Consider the following 19,174-nt stretch of genomic DNA (forward strand, 5'->3'; position numbering starts at 1 on the left):
AGCTCTATTGTCTCTTTTTGCTCTCTATGTGTGCTTCACTACAAAATACGGCATTAATTTGTGGCCCTGGGAGAATCTTAACTGCACTAAAGCAGATATTTGTATTTTACATCCATGGATAGACATACATGGATAGTCTTTTGACAATCTGTTGACTTCTAGAGATTTTCTGTACTAATGTAGGCACATTTCCTGGAAGAGAGGAACCTCATTTGAGTCAGATTTTCAAGACTGCAAAGCAAACAAAATTAAGACCCATTAACCAGAAAGATCATCTCCACAGCTCCTCTGATACTGATTAGCATGGAACTTTGAAAACCCTCAGATCCTATCTCTTTTAGTCTGAGAGATCTTCATTCAGCCTCAAGAAGCATTCACTAGACTATAAATTTCTTTCTTTTTTTCCCCTCAAGATTTATTTATTTATTTGAGAGAGAGAGAGAAAATGCCAGTGAGGGGAGGAGCAGAGAGAGAGGAAGAGAGAGAATACTCAAGCAGACTCCCTGCTGAGCACAGAGCCAGATGTGGGGCTCAATCCCAGGACCCTGAGATCATGATCTGAGCTGAAATCAAGGGTCAGATGTTCAACTGACTGAGCCACCCAGATGCCCCTAGACTATAAATTTCTTCAGAGAAAGTATCAAACCTTTTTCTTTCTGTATCTCCAGGACCTAGCACAGAGCCTGATTTTTAATAAGTTTTTGATAACTACTTCCTGAATGAATTCAATATTTCAGGCTACTGATAGGACTTTTTGCTTACTCATATAAGAAATCTGATTGTTTGTGAGATGTATAATTTAATTAGTTTGCAGGAATTTATAAAGCCTTGCCATCTATCAATTAGCTAGTAAATCACTAACTGCTAATAAATATATGTAGTATGTTTTTCTGGTACTTTTTATATTTATATCATATGTCTTCCTTTCCTAAATCCCTGTAGCCTACGTTGGTGAGAAATGATAATACATTTCCCCTTTCTCTTTTGTTGCTCAAGGGAGGGAAGGTTTGGCTGATTTCGAAAAGATCACTTCATCGTGTGAAATCTTAAAAAAAAAAAGAAAGAAAGAAAAGTTTTATTTTAGTTTTATGGACTTTGAATAAAGGTCTAAAACTATGTCATTATGCAGAATTTATTGTTATAGCTCTCTTGGTCTATAAATTATTACAGAGGACTTCCTGAAAAAAAAACATTGATAATTCATGTGTTTGGTATTCAAAACAATATACTTGGGCTGAGTTTTAGAATCCAGGTGTGATCCTATCCTTGACAAAGTGGTCACCAACAACCCTAGTCCATCATAATCTTTCTTTTCAGTCAAATAATGGCACCATTGAAAGGCAGCCCAACCCTGTTTTGGTATGTCAGTTCTGATTCCTGTTTCAACATTAGCTGAGGGCTGAGCTAGTAGGCATGGCTCAATGAATTATATTTACTTAAGGACTTAAGGTCACTACAGCCATTAAAACACAGATAGGTAGGTAGGTAGATAGATAGATAGATAGATAGATAGATAGATAGATAGATAGATATTTAGAAATACATAGGAACTTAGATATACCAGTGTTTGCAAACTGGGATTCCAGAGGCTGAATTTGGCTCAACAGACACTGTATGTTTAGGCCACAGACTATTACTTTAAAAAAAAAAAGCCGATATTTAAAAATCAAGATATTTCACACAGGGAGACTAAATTTGCTAATTTTTTCTCATATTTTTGAAGCTGGTAGAAATCACTGGTTCATGCTTAGAACTTTCCCTGTAAATCTCAAATGACTGCTTGAATTTAAGTTTAACCATACACTTTCTTATTTTCTAAAAATTACTTTTAAAATGCTAGGTTTGCAAATCTGCAGTATTACAAAATCTGGAACCGTATTCTGTCTTTCACCTGTGAAAATGTTACTAGTAACCCACATATGTTCACAAAACTGGCATTGAGCTGTTTTTCTGTAGAAAGTGATGGATTTATGGTGCCCTGTCCGCACATTCTTGGCGAGCGCCCTTTTGACCACTGGCACGTATTTGTAAGACCATCTGCATTGGGGGTAGAGCCCGTGGTTGTGGAATAGGTCCAAGTTAACTGGCCCACACAGGGGAGCCAACCCATGACCTTGACCCCATTACCACAGTGTTCTAACCAATTGAGCTAAATAATTGAGTAATTGTTTCTCAGCAATCTGATCAAATCAGCTGGCATATATTAAGAGTCTGTCTGTGGACAGGGTGAGAATGTCAGTGAACAAGGGAGCTTAAGATAATGGGAAAGTTATCAAGTCCTCACATTGGTTGGCATGTTATATTTGGCCAAGTAGTCACAAAATTGGACTTTGTCATTATAGCTAATTGCATTTCTGGGCAATAGGAACTCACAGAAACACTAAACTTTTATTGAGTAGGATTCCTTTTTAAGGATTCAGAATTTTGGGTAAATAATTCATAACATATGTACAAACAATTGGGGATCATAGCAAGATGGAAAGAACTTTGTACTGAACTGAGGGGTTCAGGTCCCTGTTTGGTCCTGAGTACCCATGTGGCCTTAGGCTGGTCACTTGACTTTCTAAGCTTTGAGTAGGATTGGATAATATGATCTCGAAGAGTTTTCCAACCCTAAGAGACTTTCTATAACTGTACAATTTTTGAACCTGTAAGAACACTTTGCATACAAATCCCTTTATAACGAAGAATGCCAATGGACTATTTTTCACAGATAATTAAATAGTATTTCAAAAGGACTTATTGAGAAAACTTATTTTTTTAAATATAGTGCTGATGCATTAAATCAATATATAACATACATATTTCACATAATATAAATCCACATAAATCCAATGTAAATCCAATAAATAAATAAATACATAAACCATAGCTTTATATATTATATGATCAGTTCTTAATGGCATTTTATGTTCCAAAGCATTTATGAATCACCTTCAAAATATTTCCACCTTATCAAAAAATTCTTATATTCAACACATCATATTAATGAATTGCTTTGTGTTATTATTTGTTAATCTTCTGATTTTAGGTCCATTAATGTGGCCTTTTTATTTGTTTATTTATTTATTTATTTTTAGAGAGTGGGGGAGGAGCAGAGGGAGAGAGAGAATCTTAAGCAGGCTGCCCACCCAGAGTGCAGCCTGACATGGGGCTCGATCTCACAACCCTGAGATCATGACCTGAGCCAAAATCAAGATCAGACGCTTAACTGACTGAGCCACCCAGGTGCCCCGGGGCCCTTTTAGAACTACCTCTGTTTCCCCTAACTTGGTAAATTTAGATTAAACATGTTAAGCTCAGGCTTACTAAATTCCTTACCAAACTGTACATTTTTCTAGTTCTTTCTTACTAATGCACTGAAATATTACTTTTTTAGAACTGAGGTAATAGTTGGATTTATTGTTCTTTTATCCAAACTGATTCTTCCACCACTGGATTAACTGGATTCCTGTGTCTACAGAGCTCAGTAGGATGGGTCATAGAGAGTGTTAGGGTTGGTGTAAAATGAATGAAAACAGCTTAGTCACACTTGAAATAATATATTGGCTTGGGTTTCCAAATAACCTTCCCAAATGAAAAACACAAATACTGTGGGTTTCTACAGAATCAAATATGACTGTAATGTTTATAAAAAGGATTAGTTACTGGAAGTCGCTTCAATATTAGGTGGCAAAGTTTAGAAATACCAAAGCGGGGAGACCAGAAGCATTAAATCCAGAGCCAAATACAGGTTGCAGATGCTCTGGGTGATCATCGCCAACCCCACCCATCATCTGAGCGATGCTGCTGGTACACCCTGCACTGGCCATCCAGAGCCATTCAGGAACAGGCTGCCAGTACATTGTGGCAGATGATGAGACACCTCCATCATCTGAATAAACACATAGCTGGGCATAAGTAAAATTTCCAATATCATTCCGTTTATATGATGTGATTCAAATTTGATCTGATATTTAAAAGTAGCCCCAGCAATAAGGAAACACCCTCAGGTTAATTTACTTGGTTGAATCATCTACATTTTTTTTTAAAGATATACTCACCAAAAACTCCATCTAGGATGTTCTACAGAGAGGCTCACACCTCTGATTCATTTCATTATGTACTTTATATGGCGTGCATTTAATTACCTACACACAAATTTTCTAGCATTGGTTTCTTTTATCATTCTGTCAGAACAATCACAGCTATTTTGAACTGTAGAATAGGACTAGGAATCTGCGGGGAATTATTCATCTGTGGTATTGAGGAAAGGAAAAATTAGCCATTGGTACAGGAAAGAGAGGAACAAGAAAATATACTTACATAGCAGAATAGTAGTTTCACAGTCTAGTGGACAAGCAAATAAGAGCCTGATGCCTTGGACAGACTATAAATCAATTTCTGATTTCTTCGGTCAAATTGTAAATCACCACTGTGCTATGCTACTATACATTTCCAGGGGAAAGCATACTTTTATGATTGTGTGCTACTAGTAATAGGTCTTTATGAATTATAAGTGATTAGAAAACCTTGTCAGAAACCAAGTTATTGTTGATGATGTTGTTTAATCCTGGATATATTTTCTGTAAGGATGTTATATTGTTGGAGAATGAGATTATATCCATTTTATAAAACAAGGTTAAAATCCTGTGGGAAATCTAGTCCTTTGAAAAAGATTATTGTCTCTTGCCCAGCCCCCTCTAGACAAAGGAAACATCGTTGATTGCTTGATGGCCCTTGAATGACTGTCACTTTGGCAGAGCTCCTTCAGTATAAAGTGCTCTGGGACCTGGAGGGTACCTAGGATGTTCACCATGCAGCTCAATGGATAAGCAGCAACTCTATCTAAAACAATAAATTATGCCTCATTTTGTAGTTGGCACCCTATCTTACGCATTGGTCCCAAGATTTTAAATTCAAGAAAAGCTAAAGAAAGGGAGTTTTTAGACATTTAAAAAATGAATGGAGACCCTTGTAGGCAGCACAGGTTTTGAAAAATTTCCCAAGACTTGTGACTTCTGGGCCCTAGGAGAGTCAAAGTATTATGTAGAATTTCACTTGAGACATTCAGGATAGATATATTTTTTCCCTCTCAGCATATTCATGGTTGAGAATCAATTCAGTTTTATGGCCTACTCTTCAGGGACGTACTGAATAAGAAGGAATATTAGTTAACTTTAAATCTAACATAAAAGTATTGAAATCTGATCCCTTGCCTTACAAACTAAGTTAGGGCTCAGATTTTTTAAATTACCTCTTTTTCCAAAAGAACTCTTTTATGGAAGAGCATAGATGGAGATATTATCATTTGGAATTCTGTAAAGGACAGGACAAACTAATGATAAAGACGAGTAGTGTCAAAACTCTGGAGGACCAAGCAACTACCTCATGCCTATCTTTATTTGAAGCCTAAGATTAAAGAGGCCATAATTTCTGAAACTCTGAAATTAAAGGTCTAACTATGAGATAAACATGGTGTCTTTTATAGGTGACATCTTGCAGATTGATCATCTTTAATGACAGCTTTAGGTTTGAATTTCATTCTAGAATTTAGCCTGGTGTTTTTGAACAGGGTATTTGTACAACATGAAAGAACTGGTCATCATGAGATAGAATCCTCAGGTGACTCAGTAACCCCCATGGCACTGGGATAGCCAGGTGTTTTTTACCTTTACTAGGTGAATAACTGTCTGCCCCCTATTTGGTCTTGCTGTGGCAGTAGACATCCAGGGCTATGGCTAGCTTATAGCTACCACACCTACATTAAGCTAGTTTGGTGATTTCTGTGTCCATAGGGACAGTATATTCCAGTTTGGGAGCTTTATGGGAAGATAACATATTTGTTATGAGGGACCATTGGGTCCTTCTTCTAGGATAGAGGCCATGAAGAAAAGAGACAAGTGATACATCCCTGAAATCCCTACCTCACCTTTAATTCAGCTGAGCAATACTTGGTTGGATTTTTACTATACATCCATCACTAAGAATGAGAGTGGAGACCACATTTGACTAATTTACTTGGAACCTTAGCATCTACTAGATTTACAAAGTAGGTGCTCTGTAAGCATGTTGAATGAATGCATGTATGCATAAATAAGGGAAACAAGTAAAGAGTCTGTCGTGGCCCTTGAGGAGCTCACATGTAAGCAGTGGTTAAAATAGTGCCCTAAAATACAGGTGCTAACATCAGCACAAACCCTCTTCATCTCCAGACTCCTCCGTGAATCCACTCTCCATCGCATCTTGGCTGAAGATGGATATGCTTATCCAAGTTAGTTTTGTTTAGTAAAACTGTTACACATATCAAAAAAAAAAAATCAAATATGAGTTCTAGTAAATTGAGACATCCCAGAAATTAACCCCCAGCAATTCTCCCTTATTCAAAATTGCTTTTTCTTCTGCAGAAAAAGAAGAAAAAAAAGAAGCCCCAAGTTAAGAGAGCTTCTACCTTTTAAGAACAGTTTCAAACTTAGTATCATTTATTAAGAATCAATGTAATAACTCTTTTCTATTGTTTAAGGCTCTCTTACCAGCTCTATCGTGCATTAATTATTTTGCTTCTTTTGTATTTGTACAATAAATCTTGACAAAAAAAAAGCCACATAATTTAAGATTCTTATGGCACAATGGAAAAGTTTCCCACCCCTAGGAAAAAATATTCTGTGATGTTCTCATTGTATTTTCAGGGAAAATTTTATATATTAAAAAGAGGAAGAAGAACATGAAATGAAAAAAAGAATAAAGCCCTAGTTATACTTTATGTGACATGCAGAAGGTTTAGTATATATAGAACATAAAAGAACATTACATGAGCTACAGAGGGATAGAGCTGTGTGTTCTTAATTTTAAATTTCAGATAAATATGATTTCAGCTTTGATCCTACATGGACTAATTCTTTTGTCACTCAACTAATTAATTCAGTATGCTAGAGAAAAGAGCTAATTTGGGCATCAAAGAAGTGATAATTTTTTTTTTGTTTAATCAGAGTTATAAAGATAAGTTTTACTCCCATTAGACTGGGTCTGGAGCTTAATCACTTTATTCTTGTTTAGTGCAGATGCATTCCGGAGAAAATATGCCATTTCTCTTAACTTCTGAAGATGGAGCAGTAATACCCAGATTCCCTTTAAAATGGTCCTTTGCATAGTCACTATACCCACCGCCCCCAAAAAAATCAGCCATTTCTTAACATTGTCCTTTTGTTCTTTATACATAATGAGTTAGTCACCATTCTTTTGATAAGGGACTTTATAGAAAGTATACATAAGTTAATTTGTGCTATTGGAATATAAGTTGTATTTGACATTTTATTTAGAGACTAGAGACGAGATCTCCAGTTTCCATAGAACTTTTAATTAACCCTCCCTGGATTTAATTTCACTGACATGAGTCAGTTTTTCCCTTCGCAGGCAGTTTGCTAAAATGACCCCACTTGCCAGTGAATGAATCTCAGAGCTGTTTCCTGTGGAGGGACATTTCCTTCTGCAGGATGAATCCATGGTCATTGAAGAGTGAGCCCTGGCAGATTGAGCACGGGAAGGCCCCGAGTGTTGGGGAACCTCCCACAGTTGGTAGAGAAGTTTACACATGGGGTGTGATTTGGTCTCAGAACACTCCTTTCCTAGGGCCCAGGTTTCCGGGACAAAGGAGGTTGAGAAAACGGAAGAAGGGGATGCTGTGAGCACACAGATGAAAAGTCTAGATTCCAGCCATGTGCTGTTTGAGTCAGCATGTGAGTTTTAAGGACAGGCCATCAGCTGTCTGTGCACTCAAGCTGCCTTCAGAGATGCGCAGAGATCCACTTAAAAGTAATAAAAATAAAAAGGAAGAAGCCACATATTCTGCCTCTTTGAAATAAGTAAACATTTAATTAAAAATGCCTTTCTAACTATTAAGAAAACATAAAAATGCAAAAAGATCTATTTTTTTAATGCTCCTGTTAAATATATTTCCCAGAAATCATAAGCATTTAGTCTGAATCACTAAGACTCTTGCCTACGTCTTAAAGCCAGTGAGAGCGTATGAAAGCAATTAATCAAAGTTCACTGTGCTCCTGAAGAGTATTTCTTCTTCTGGAAAGCAGGATAGAATAACTTAAAACCCAGTGTGGTCGTGACAGTTAATAAGCTTTTTATAGTCCCTGTGTGGATCTGAAAATCATACCTTATTAGTATCTTTATCTTTCTTGCTCACTCATTCACGCTTATTTTCATTTAATTTTAATTTCTGGCTTCTTTTTCATATTTTTTTTTCCTCTTTCTCCTAACAGAGTGCTGCTTTAATAATCTTAGAGTGGAGTTTTCATTTGCTACAAAAATGCTCAGCAAAAGTAAATGTCCGGTGGCTCCCAGATCCTTTAAGTGATTCTTGCAAGTCAGTCTTCCCAATGCCCTTTTTACTTGTTTGTTTGTTTGTTTGTTTGTTTGTTTTTCAGAAGATGGGTTATTGCTGATGTACATTTTGCTTTACTTTGCTTTCTGGACCCGCTAGAATTATTTACAATATATTCAGTACTTCCAAATCTATTGTGTTTCCTAGCTCCTCAGTCTGGGAAAGCAAATTAGCTCAAGGAATCCCAGCAGCTGAATTCAGAGCCAGAGAGCTGCTTAAGACTCTACCCAGCAGATGTTTTATCCACTTAGAGAGAAATCTTAGAATGTTATAGGACCTCCCTGCTTTTCAATCCTAAAAACAAATATCAACACATTTGAGATCTGAAGGTCCCCTGCTTTGGAATGAAGAGTCTCCATGACCACCAATATAGGAATCTCATCCTGGGAATGAGCAACAACCCAGAGGCAAGTAGCTGTTTAAGGATAGGTGGGAATGTTGGCCTCAATGGAAGTAGTAAAGATAGCAGTGGGATTAAACGTGTTTGTTGTTTTCATATAGCTTGTCTTCATCTTGGAAACATATAAACATACCCAAAATAAGTGTCTAAACAATGTACCAGAAATTAAAATTTTAATTAGAAATCATTTTCAGAGCCTCAGCTGCTTGACCCACTTAGTTAACAAGAAATAACAAGAAAGATTTTTTAATACTGAGTTTTTCTTCAGTTACTAAACCATCAACTCACTCAGCTTCCCCTTGTGAACATATCCTATAAAGCAAATCCCTATTTCCCTTTGCATGCCCGGGAGTGGGCTTATAGAGTTTAAATTACAACCCTTCTGTTATGGAAAGCATACTGAGTTTATAGCACTCCACCTCCCTCCTGAAAAATCACAGGCATTAGCATGGTAATCATATACTGTGGAAGGCTAAAAATAGAAGTAAAATATTTTTTCTTAACATTAACAACAAACACAAATCTGTTCATTATTCGATTGATAATATTAACATAAAAATAAGCAATGCCTTAGGTACCAGAAAAAATGGGGGAAACTCTAATTGGTCAATTTTCATTGAATTTTTATCAGATTCATTAACTCTCAAGTACAATGGGAGCCATCTCAGGTAAACAAGTAAAGACCTTTGTGACATACGTTTTAGAGAGAAGCAATCACCAAAGTGCACAAAACCATATGAGATTCAATACATGGAAGTAAATTTCATCAGCATACACATATGCTAATTCAGAACCCAGCTTAGAATGCATCAGACAACAGAAACCTTTTATGGGTGAATTTCAAAATAAACTATGGAAATACAGTCAAAGGTCTGTGAACTTCTCTGCCCCTGTATTTTGCTTGAGCCATTTCAAAGTGTATAATTTACAAAATGGTAAGACAATATCATAGCTTATAAGTCAGCTGGTTACAGGGAGAATGAACCATTATCAAAGTCCAGAACATATTTTTACTGTGAAGTTGGTGCATTTTCTTTTTTTGTTGTTGTTGGTTTTGTTTTGTTTTTTTTTTGAAGTTGGTGCATGTTCATATCTGACATCATTCCCGTAGATATTCTAAGTGTAATATTAGTAATGACTGGATCTTGTAGCCTTTTCCAAATGCATCATTGACACCCAAAGATATTTCGGGATTGCAGAAGGAAGAAATACATTCTGTTTCACACTTGCAGCTCTCCTTGGATTCATAGCTCACCACTAATTTGAAATAAGAGTGTGTGAACTTTTTCCTTGCTGGACTTTTTAGTCCTCTTAAACCATCGCTCAAGATTGCTTTTATACAGTGTGTGCGCTCAGTGGAAGATGAGCAGATACTAACAGCTGCATAAACTGCCCAGTGGGACCTGGGAAGAAAACTGTAGACAGGCAGTACTTAGCAGAATGAAGAAGTGAATTAAATAAGAGACTAGACATGAACAAAGGCAGAGATAGAGCTATACATGTTGTTGAATTTGGATCATTTGTCAGGGTACGTGGGAATCTGGGAAGGATTCGAAAGTCATCATTACCTAGAAAACTCAAGGAAAGAAATAAAAACAGAAGAAAAACAAACAGAATTTGCTAAGAAATTAGGGGATAACTACTAAGAATTATATTAAAATCTTTATCATTTGGAAAACAATAAGATGCTGGGAGCTTGTTTAGCTGTTTAATTGGATTGAGGAGTTAGATATTTGCCTAACAATTGATGGTGTTAGTGGTTACATTCCATGTGAGTAATCCATGTGATGTGTCATGGCAGCTCAGTGAATGAATGAATGAATGAATGAATGGACCATTATTAAATTCTACTTCCCCATATGGCCTTTTAGGGCCTCCTGACCTAAGCAAAATTACAACCAAAGAGGTCTGGTTTTGGTATTTTTCTATATAACCCTTTATGAGATTCTTTTTAACCTTGTATAGTCCTTTTCCTTTGATTTCTCAATTTGTACCAAGAAATCTCATTTTATGGATAGAATCCATTTCTCTTATACATGTTGCATCCTACTGACTAATAAATTACCTGGAAACTCCTCAGCTGTCCATTCATCAACTCTATACGTGAACTAGTTTCCTCTTCTAGCTGCTGCTTTTCTTGAGTCTCCTCCTATCTAAGGCCAGTCTCTCTGGAGTTTCTATATATCCCTGTCCTCTTCTCTTATCAAGAACTTTGTTCTCCTATACGAGTGTTCATGGCATTATTCACAACAGCCAAGAGATGAGCATAGCCCAAAAGTCCATCAACAGATGAATGGATAAACAAATATGGTATGTATGTACAAGGGAATGTTATTCAGCCTTAAGAAAAGGAAATTCTGGCATATGCTATAGCATGGATGAACCTTGAAGACTTGATGCTAAGTGAAATAGACCAAACACCAAAGGACAAATATTGTATGATTCCACTTACATGAAGTAACTAGAGTAATCAAATTCAGAGACAGAAAGTAGAATAGTGGTTCCCAGGGGCTGGGGGAGGGAGAAATGGGGAGCTACTCTTTAGTGGGTACAGAATTCCAGTTTGGGATGATGAAAATATTCTGGAGATGGGTGGTGGTTGATGGTTGCACAACAGTGTGACCATGCTTCCTGCCACTGAACTGTATATTTAATAATGATTAAAATGGTAAACTTCATATTATGAATATTTTAGCACACTAAAAAAGAAAATAGCTTTATTCTCCTTTCTCTTCCATTCCAACCTCTCACACTCTGACATTTCTTCCTCTCACCAAACAAAAGCCCTCCAGTATCAGCCAAATGGAAAATCTCCTGTTTCAACATTCCACCCAAACTCCAGCAATCACCCCACCAGCCAAACTTCTTGAAGTGGTTGTACACACACAGATGCATACTTTTATACTTATCTACCATTCACTCTCAGAGATGACAGAGATCACTGTCACCTGGCCTCTGCTCATAGCACTCCACTGAACCATGCCTTCAAAGTGCCAAATCCAGTGAATTCTGGAGTCCTGACCTCTGTGGATTTCTCAATGGCATTTTCACCTGGTGATCATGGCCCCTTCACAGTGCACTTCCCTTGTGTCTCTTATACCGCACTCTCCTGATTTTCTTGATCTCTCCAGCTGTTCTTCTTCTGTGTCTTTTATACACGGCCTCCCCGTCCCTCTATCTGGCCTTTAAATGTTACAGTTCCTTAGGACTTTGCCCTCATCCCTAGCCCATGCACTTGGATTTCCCAAAGACATACTAACATCATAACCATGTTTAAAAGTAAACTTTTGGTCCCTCACCCTTGACCCACCACTTCCAAACTGTTGTCTTCACTTCTCCAGTCCAGGCCACTATTGTCTTTCACCCACACTCCTGAGGCAGTCACTAATTGGCTTTACTGCTCTAACTTGCTGCTTTTGACTTCAGCAACCAGGATGATCTTTTAAAATGTGCATCACATTGTATCATTTCTGCTTCAAATGACTTGGTTACGCCTGTTTGTCCTTTACCAACTCTAAATGTACCAGTTTCCTTATCTAGTTTCTCTGTCCCTTGACTTACTAAGACCAGACCTTGTGCCACTCTTAGGCTAAACTCCAAGCCTCTCTGACACTTGCATTCCAGGGTCCTTGTCCCGCTTTCCATCTGAATCCTGTGTATCCCCTCTGCTCCCCTTGTTTAAGTGACACTGGCCTTCTTCCACCACTTGGAATGCACCAGACCTTCCCCACCTCACGCCCTCTGTGTGTGTAGTATCTTCCTCCCATAAGGCTTATCTCCCATCTCTGCTTGTCTGGACACTCTTACCTGTGCAATCTCAATGTAAACGTCATTTCCTCACTGAAGACTTCCCCAATCACCAATTTCCTATTATTGTCTCTCCTAACACACTTTATAGCATTTTCTTTTGCAACTTATAATTGCATATTTGTACTTGTTTGATGCCCAGCTCCTCCATTAGAATGTAAATTCCATAGGGGCAGTGTCTGGTTTTGCATCCCAATTCAACATCAAGCCTGTGTTTACGGCAATGACTGACACAGAGTGATGCCTAATAAACATTTTGTAAACAAATGCATGTATGGAAGAAGAAAGAAGGACAGAAAGAAAGCTAGTTTTCCATAAAGCTGTTTCATGTAGCCTCTGTATAGAAATGAACAGGGACAGGTGTTTTAAGCCAACTTATAATTCATGAAAATCTAAATTTACATAAAGGGTATGTTGAAAGGTGATTTTTCCACTTTACAAAAAGATCCATCATAAGAGTCTTTAAACAGGCTTCCCAGGTACATGGAAAGTAAGATTTTATTGATTCAAACCATATGTTTGCACTGAATTCTGCAGGAAAATATCTTTTATATAAAGCAAGGTTGACCTATAAGCAATTTCCTCAAGGCACCTTGCCCGGAATGGCCAACTCTCAAATTTCCTAGGTAATAGATAATGGGAGGCCTGGAATGCAGGGGATATTTGAAACCCTAGAATGCAAAGCAGTAATTTCAGCCATTTAGAGTTCTTGTGACTTTTCTCACAAAAATAACTAATGGAGAGATGAATCAATGTATTTGAACCTCCCCAACTCCTCTTTCTCTATGTCTGTGAAAGTAAGAAAGGCTGGGAAGTGACCCCCAAACAGGCTGACATGGAAAGAGAACAAGGCGTACACAGTTCACCAAGTTGATGTTTTTCTCCCAACTCCCCCCACCCTCCCATCACGGCTGCTCCTACCACTGATAATTAAGTTGTCTGATTGCAAAATTGGAAAAAAGAATTCAGTGTGTTAATAAATAAAAGCAATTAACTTCTCTGGGTGTCAATTTCCTCGTCTTAACAATGTGGGAGTCCTTTTGAAGATTATTGTTTTATAATTCTGTTCTTGAACCTACCCAAACTTTACAAAATAAGGTAATTTGTGACTGTTCTCTCTGTCTAATGAAATAAATTTCATAGCTATTTCTGCCCTCCTTCTTGGAAAGTTTAATAAATGATCATGAAGTTTAAATCAAAACATTTATATTATTTGTGGAATTGGTTGATTTGACTATTATTGATGGTTCTTGCTAAGAAGAAAATGCTTTGCAGAATTTACTTACAACTAACCTTTATCAGACATATTCCACTGTGATGAAAACACAATAAGCTGTTTTTGAACTGCAGTTCAAGTGAAATATTTTAGCAACAGGAAGGAAAAACCATTCATTGGTTGTGGTAATAAAGATCAGGGTAGACTCAGATATAGGTTAGTTTTGCCCTTCAAAAACAAGACTTCCTTCATCTCAGAAAATCCAAACCTTCAAATTTAGGAGAAATATTTGGGACATAGAAGAAAAACATGCTTAATATCTATGGAATTCTTGGCAACCTTTTTGCCCTCTTCAACTTCCTGAAGCATTATTCTATCCTCACTCCCCACAATTTTGATTTTTTTTGGCCCAATTTTACTATATTTAGTGACATTTTGAGGGAAAATTATTTCTTTAACTGATGTATATAAAGAAACTTAGACTCTTCTACATGCGTCTGAAAAGCTAAAGAATGTACACAGGAAAACACACATTATATATCTGCTGCTTTGTAGGTTAAAAAGAGATCTTAACTATGTCAACAAATCTGAATTATATTTGGAAGTTGGTGATCTTATATTTTGTCAGTATTTTTTCTCTTCCCTAGTCTATAAATGACACTAGGTCATTTCCTCAGTGGGAGAGAGGAATAGATTAGGAAAGAGAAGGGGGACCAGGAAAAAAAAGGCTGGGGATGATGGAGTGAAAATTCATAGTTGATTCACTAAAATCCCTAAATTAAACTGGATACGGCAAAAGAATTGCAATAGAAGCAAAGGCAGATGACAAGATGGCAATGGGGAGGAAAGAGAAAGTTCATGAGCAAGGATTTGCTCATTGAAATTGTAAATTGAAAAATTTACAGCAGAGTCAAGACTGGAAGAGGCTTCTGAGGAAAGCAGGGTACTTTGAACTCTGGTAACAACAGAAATATGGGTATTAGCAATAAGGTCTTCCATGTGTGATACCCAGTGCTGCCATGTAACCAACTATCTCTGCTTTGGATTGAAACACAATCCTAAAAGGACAAATATTTACTCATTTTTACAAAATCTGAAGAAGACAGGAGTTTCAAGCTTATGAGTCAGGTCTTCAGGTGAGGAGATTCTGACTCACTGTGTATGTTGGGAGGTTGGGGACAGGGACAGGGATGAGGAGTGGGCAGTCAGTCTGAGCATGTGTAGGGTCCTCAGGTTGGATAGATGGATGGATACATAGATGGATACACAGGTAGTTACAGAGGTAGAGTAAGCAAGCTAAAGATATACACACAGAAACACGGAAGTAAAATTTGCAGCTATTTAATAAGAAACAAAGGATAAATGGGGTTTCCATAGTTTGACAAGAATCTTTAACTTAACTGAAGAATATGCATAATTGAGTTACTTTTTCCTGGTTATTAGCAGAGCATCAAGTTCCTTTTCCTTTTTCATGTGTGTTGATACCAAGACCATAGGGGATTGCTTCTGAAGAAAATACCCGTTGGAGAAAATGCCTGTTACTTAAGAATGTGTCCTAGTAATAACCACAGCTTTATTATTATTATTTCAAATGTGCAGTTTTATTTTCCTAACAGTGCTAAGGAAACACAGTGCTCTTTTAAAGTATCATAATTGCAGGGAACCCTAGTGCATTGTTGGTCCAAATGCAAACTGGTGCAGCCAATATGGAAAACAGCATGGAGGTTCCTCAAAAAATTAAAAATGGATTCAGATGGCCAACAGACATATAAAAAGATGCTCAACATCACTGATCATCAGGGAAACACAAATCAAAACCACAATGAGGTATCACCTCACACCAGTTGAATGGCTAAAATCAACAACGCAAGAAACAACAGGTGTTGGCAAGGATGTGGAGAGAAAGGAACCATGTGCACTGTGGAGAATGCAAGCTGGTGCAGCCACTGTGGAAAACAGTATGAAGGTTCCTCAGAAAGTTAAAAATAGAGCTACCCTAGGATCCAGCAATTGCACTACTGGCTATTTACCCAAAAAGCACAAAAATACTAATTCAAAGGGATTGATGTTTATAGCAGCATTATCTACAATAGCCAAATTATGGAAACAGCCCAAGTGTCTATTGACTGATGAATGGATAAAGATGTGATAGATATAGATATACACACAATGGAATATTCCTCAGCCATAAAAAAAGAATGAAATCTTGCCATTTGCAATGATGTGGATGGAGCTAGAGAGTATTATGCTAGGCAAAATAAGTCAGAGAAAGACAAATACCATGTGATTTCACTCATATGTGGAATTTAAGAAGAAAAGAAAAAGAGGAAAGCAAGCTAAGAAACAGACTCTTAACTATAGAGAACAAACTGATGGTTACCAGAGGGGAGGTAGGTGGGCGGGATGAGTGAAATAGGTGATAGGGATTAAGGAGCACACTTGCTGTGATGAGCACTGGGTGATGTATGGAATTGTTGAATCACTATATGGTACACCTGAAACTAATATTACACTGTATGTTAACTAATTTGAATTTAAATAAAAACTTTTTAAAAAATGGAACTATCCTATGATCCAGCAATTCTACTTCTGCGTATACATCCAAAGGAATTGAGTTCAGGATCCCACAGAGATATCTCTACTCCCATGTTCATTGCAGCATTACTTACAATAGCCAAGATATGGAAACATTCTAATTGTTCATCAATAGATGAATGGATTAAGAAGGTGCAGTGTGTGTGTGTGTATGTATACACATATACATGTATAAATGCATATACATATACGCTGTGGAATCTGAAAAAGACAAACTCAGAGAAACAGTAGAGTGGTGGTTACCAGGGGTTGGGGAGAAGGGAAATTGAGGAGCTTTTGGTCAAAGGGTAAAGACTTCCAGTTATAAGATTAACAAGTTTGGGATCTAATGTACAGCATGGTGATGATAGCTAATAAAAATGTATCCTATATTTGAATGTTACTAAGAGTAGATCTTAAATGCTCTCACCACAAAAAAGAAATAGTGACTACTGATGGGATGAACTTGGTAGCTAATACTATGGTGGGAATCATTTTACAACTTAGAAATGTATCCAATCAGTAGTTACACACATTACATTTACACAAGGTTACTTGTCCATCATATCTCGATAAAGCTGCAGGAAAAAAATAATGTATCATAATTGCCACTGTGCCCAATTAGCTACAAATATGCCAGGCACCGAGGGTGCTGAGAACACACAAACCCGAGGCTACCTTAGGAAGATGGGGCTACCTGCAAGAGCGAATGTGGTGTGAAGGAGAGAGGGCACTATAGGAGACAGCCCAAGTTCTAATCCCAGCCCTTCCCTGAACTTGTTGGGTGATCAAGGCCCAAAGTCTCATGTGCAAAATGAGAATAGTGTAAACTAGGTGTTTGGCGAGGTCCCTTGAAGCACTGTCATTATCGAGTCCCGTGAGTTTAACTTCAAAGGTCAATGTCACTTGCAGCTCTGGAGGCCTGTTTAGAGGAGTTCGGTCAGTTTTTAGTTATATATTAATGGTAACCTTTCAGTTCTTTCATTTCTAGTGAACTAATGGTTTGAGATTTTTACTCTTTAACCACATGACTTTGTGCATGTTGCACAATCGATATCTCAGTGGAAAGATGGAAGGAAAGAAGGAAGAGGAAAACGAGGGGAATTTAGTGACTATTAGTTTTGCCCTTTCAGTCTCTTACTTTACTTCATTTTATGCAAAATGATCTTGTACTACTTAGAATAAAGACTTATGGTTTGATGAGTTCAGCTCATAAATATTTTAAATTTACCCCTGAAAGAACATGGTTATTGTTTTTTGGGTTTTTTTAAAGATTTTATTTATTTATTTGACAGAGAGAGACACAGTGAGAGAGAGAGAGCACAAGCTGGGGGGAGTGGGAGAGGGAGAAGCAGGCTTCCCGCTGAGCAGGGAGCCCGATGTGGGGCTCAGTCCCAGGACCCTGGGACCATGACCTGAGCCAAAGGCAGACGCTTAACGACTGAGCCACCCAGGTGCCCCAAGAACAAGGTTATTGTTAACAGCCATCTCCTCCTTCATGTTTTTCTAGATTTGGAAAGAAGAAAGATGACAGAGGTGGCAAGGCTGAGCAGAAGGGCGCTCTGAAGCATGGCGGCCTAAGGGAAGAAGAGCTGGAAAAAATGAAAGAAGAACGTGAAAGGTGAGCAGAAATGCTGAGCTCCTTATTTTGTTAGGGTCCATGGCCCGTGTTAAATTGGGTTGTTGCATCCATCAACTGGAGAAATTTTATTTTAAGAAGCATAGCATTTCATGTAGAAGAAAAGGTACCTGATATAAAAAGGAACCTGCCTTTCTGGGGAATTTTTATTATATTTGGAGAAGAAATTAACTTTATGTTTTTATTAGATCAGTACTTATAATTCCAAAATATGCTACCCCAGTTTCGACTATATCAGTGTATATTTTCCCTATGGTTTAAACAATGAGTTTTTTTTTTAATAAAAAGGTCATTTTAATGTTGATGTTTAGAACTATCAAATTTCCATAGTCTGTTCCTAATTTCTGTCAAGCTGTTGTATGCCTTCTTAATTTTATTCTGCTAAATCCATTTGGGGGATGTAATTTGAGAAGTCCATGTCCTTCATTTTTAAAAAGCCCGTGTCTTTTATTAGGCTATCAGCAAGTTGCAAAGTATGTCGCCCATCTGTTAAAGGGCCGGTTTCATTTACTGAAATAATGACAGTTTGCAAGGGCTGAATTCTCCTGTTTGAGGAGCTTCATGTTCCATTTGGACAAGAGGCCCTTCACTTATCTTTGAGGTTAACTCTGGCACTTACCCCAAGTCGATGTGTAAATGTCTGATTTTGAAACATGTAATTGAATATTCATATTTCTCCTGAAAGTTCTTCACCTTCACAACTAAATGGAGCTTGGAGAAAGACTGAGATTATGACAAAACTAGCATATCATTTTAAGTACTTGATTCTGACTTCACCATGCATGAAGTCACATTTGTCCAACTTGTCACTTGCTTATTGGCAAAGACATCTATGTGGTGAGCCCACATCATAGATCTTTGCTGCTCCCCTGACTTCACTTACTGAGGCACCACAGCCTTGCCTCGTCTTCAGGAAACTGGGCTGTTTGCTAGAATGCAGACTTCACATTTTTTGTAGCTCAATACTTGCTTGGGGTTGGGAGGCTTTCCTCTTAGTAGCTAGGGAACTGTGTGCCAGCTAGAAAATTGATAACCCATAAAATAAGGTGGGTTGTCTTTAAGCAAGAGTTCATTTCCTTTCTGGTGTTGCCTTAAGGAAGCAGGTGCCTGAGGGAGTTTTGTTCTTAAAAGCAGGGCTGTAAATTCACCTCAGCTGGCTATATA

The 19,174-nt window shown here is 37.6% G+C and overlaps 1 protein-coding gene across 4 annotated transcripts in view; it reads left to right on the plus strand.

The window, feature by feature from the left end:
- Nucleotides 1–19,174, plus strand: part of PARD3B (par-3 family cell polarity regulator beta) — a 995,854-nt gene that overhangs the window by 785,546 nt on the left and 191,134 nt on the right. For all 4 annotated transcript variants that reach the window (XM_078071225.1, XM_078071227.1, XM_078071226.1 and 1 more), the window contains one exon: nucleotides 17,882–17,992. In XM_078071225.1, the coding sequence (XP_077927351.1) occupies nucleotides 17,882–17,992 (111 nt within the window). The remainder of the gene's footprint in view (nucleotides 1–17,881; nucleotides 17,993–19,174) is intronic.

Source organism: Halichoerus grypus, chromosome 4 (genome assembly GCF_964656455.1).
Source record: "Halichoerus grypus chromosome 4, mHalGry1.hap1.1, whole genome shotgun sequence".
In the NCBI taxonomy this organism is placed as follows: Eukaryota; Metazoa; Chordata; class Mammalia; order Carnivora; family Phocidae; genus Halichoerus; species Halichoerus grypus.